Below are 2,559 nucleotides of genomic sequence, written 5' to 3'. Positions count from 1 at the left end.
ACTACTACTACTACTACTACTACTACTACTACTACTACTACTACTACTACTACTACTGCTGCTACTACTACTACTGCTACTACTACTGCTACTACTGCTACTACTGCTACTACTACTACCACTACTACTACAAAAACAGCTGCACCGATCAACATGACATTTGTCAGGACTGTAGATGAGTCTGACCTACACTGCTCCAGCCAACGGTTTTATGATGGACCCCATATTTGAGGAGGGGGCTCATTTCAAAGTGGGGGTTTCTGGACATATGAAAGGCTTATAACTCAGAAACTGTTCAACATAGAAGCTTCAGATTTGTTTTGTTGTTTAGCTCTGATGAGGGGCTATCCATCAGGTCAAACAATGCCCCGCCCCCCAAAATAAATAAATAAAAGACCCCACCCAAACCAGTACAATTTTGGGATGCACCTAGTAGCATACCATTTATTAGGAATAAAGTCTTCTGAGATCTGGTCCATTTGTGCGTCYGGGGGTCATTRTGTTACYRCTMTRYSGTGKTATCTAGTTACTTCCTCTTTTAAGTTGCCCCACAAGACATCCCCAACCAATCACAGTCCTCTGCCCACTCACCAACTTTGCCGATCACGAGCAGGGCCGTCTCTGCCCACAAGACAGCATGTACTGCAGAGACCCCTGCTTGTAAAAATGTGTCATGGAAACCCAACCAGACCATCAAGAAAATGGTTTCGGCCTGAATTCGGGTCAGGCTCGGGCTAGAAATCTGAACTCTACATCAAGATGACCAGAATGACTTTTTTATTTCCTTTTTTGCATTTGATGATTTGTTTATTCATTGCATTTTGAATAGTAAATGGTTTCCAAACCCAAYACCAAACATTACCAGCAGAAAAATGCCATCCAATTGTCCAAAACATGAGACTGTTTCTACAGAAACTGAGCTGGTTTTTCTTCTAAAATAACCTATTTTTTCTTCCACTTCTGTTCTACATTTGTGTCACATTTCAAACTGGGAACATTTTAAAATTGTGTATTAAAAACCACTTTGATAAAAAGCTGCTGTTAGCTGAAGCAAAATARTAAAAAACACATTTTAATCTCTGAAATAAACTGTACAGATTTAGAATTCAACCATAAAATTACCTGGAAATCAGTCAAACAATAATAGATAAGATGTTTTATGTTAGTATTTCAACTTGTGAGAGCTTCACTCTGTGTTTCCRTTACAGTAACCATCGTTCACTTTACTGGTTTGTTACATTTAAATTTTCTAGCTGCTGAATATTTTTCACTCCMATATTTTAACGTCAAACTTGTGTTCGTCTTCCTGCAGGAGCGTCTCCTGCTCTCTGTACTTCCTCGTCACGTAGCCATGGAGATGAAAGCAGACATAAATGTCAAGCAGGAGGACATGATGTTTCATAAGATCTACATCCAGAAGCACGACAATGTCAGGTAACATCAGAGGACAACTAAACCTGAAAMTAAACTGTCTCAAAAAGTCACATTGTTAAAGTCAAGCTGAGCATTCATTAAACAGCGCATAGTCACAATTAATTAATTAATTGTTTTTATTTTTATTTTATTTATTTTTAAGAAAGACAATGAATGCTATTTTCAGGCAAGAAATTTTTAAATGAATATAAATCAGTGCAAAAGGACGGGAAAAATCTGACATGAAGGAAACCCAGACAGGTTGTTGAGTATTCAGAAAACTAGAATATTTTCTGTTTGTTTTTGTTGTTTTTGCTTGCTTTAATAATTACCTGTGTATAAAATGTGTATGTGTGTTTGTGTCATGGTGAAGAGCGTAAAGGCTAAACTCTCAGCAATGATCACAAACTTTGAGCAGTGACTGGGAGAATKAACTCGTGTCCCTCAGAGAGAGGGTGAGAAGTTTGCTTCTCCAGGGGCCTCAGGCATGAAGGATTACACAGCTTTCACAGTAAAAGTTGACGTACGGCCACATTTATAAAAGTGCTCTGCACCAAAATATTCAGATGTATAAAGCTGTGCACACGCAGGTTCCTGCGCACCTTTCCTTTATACATCCTACTGAAGGTGGAACTGAGACTCCTCCCCTGACACGCCTCCATTTAAATCTGTAAAACAGATGTAAAAGTGTCCAGGTGTGAGATTCTCCTCAGATTGTCCTCTCTGTGGGATCAGAAATGATTTTTAGATGCAGGAAAATTATACATTAAATGGAGAATGAGTGAGGAAACTGTCTATATAAGTAGTGGGCTGTAAAAATGAGTCTGCTATTGCTATTGCTTGCTAATAGCTACTGCTATTATGCCCAGCAAAGGTGTGTGTGTGTGTGTTGGTGTGTACGAGCGTGTGCTGTTATTTTCAGCGGTGCATGAGACTGACAGACATTTCCATCTTTACACGTCTTTTAAGTGTATCTTACCCCTCCTCCCTGTGAAAAGATAACTCCGCCCCAAGGCGAAATTTGAAAAATGCATCAAAGTGGGTAGGGGAGCGGGGTTGGAGAGCGGAGGTGTGGCCAGGACGAGAGAACGTGACAGCTAGCATTAGCATAATTGATGCTACATGGAGAGTGACCACAGTATCACT

The 2,559-nt window shown here is 39.7% G+C and overlaps 1 protein-coding gene across 1 annotated transcript in view; it reads left to right on the top strand.

Moving 5' to 3' along the window:
• Window positions 1-1,388: 1,388 nt before the first annotated feature.
• The window catches only part of LOC106530128 (adenylate cyclase type 5), a gene marked incomplete at its 5' end in the record, with an annotated part of 71,204 nt that continues 70,033 nt past the window's right edge, over window positions 1,389-2,559 (top strand). The window contains 1 exon segment of the mRNA XM_014025704.1: window positions 1,389-1,434. Within this exon segment, the coding sequence (XP_013881158.1) occupies window positions 1,389-1,434 (46 nt within the window).

The sequence above is a fragment of the Austrofundulus limnaeus genome, unplaced genomic scaffold, assembly GCF_001266775.1.
Source record: "Austrofundulus limnaeus strain Quisiro unplaced genomic scaffold, Austrofundulus_limnaeus-1.0 Scaffold492, whole genome shotgun sequence".
NCBI lineage: Eukaryota > Metazoa > Chordata > Actinopteri > Cyprinodontiformes > Rivulidae > Austrofundulus > Austrofundulus limnaeus.
The sequence above is the reverse complement of the archived record's forward strand: the minus strand, read 5'-3'. Positions and strand labels throughout refer to the sequence as shown.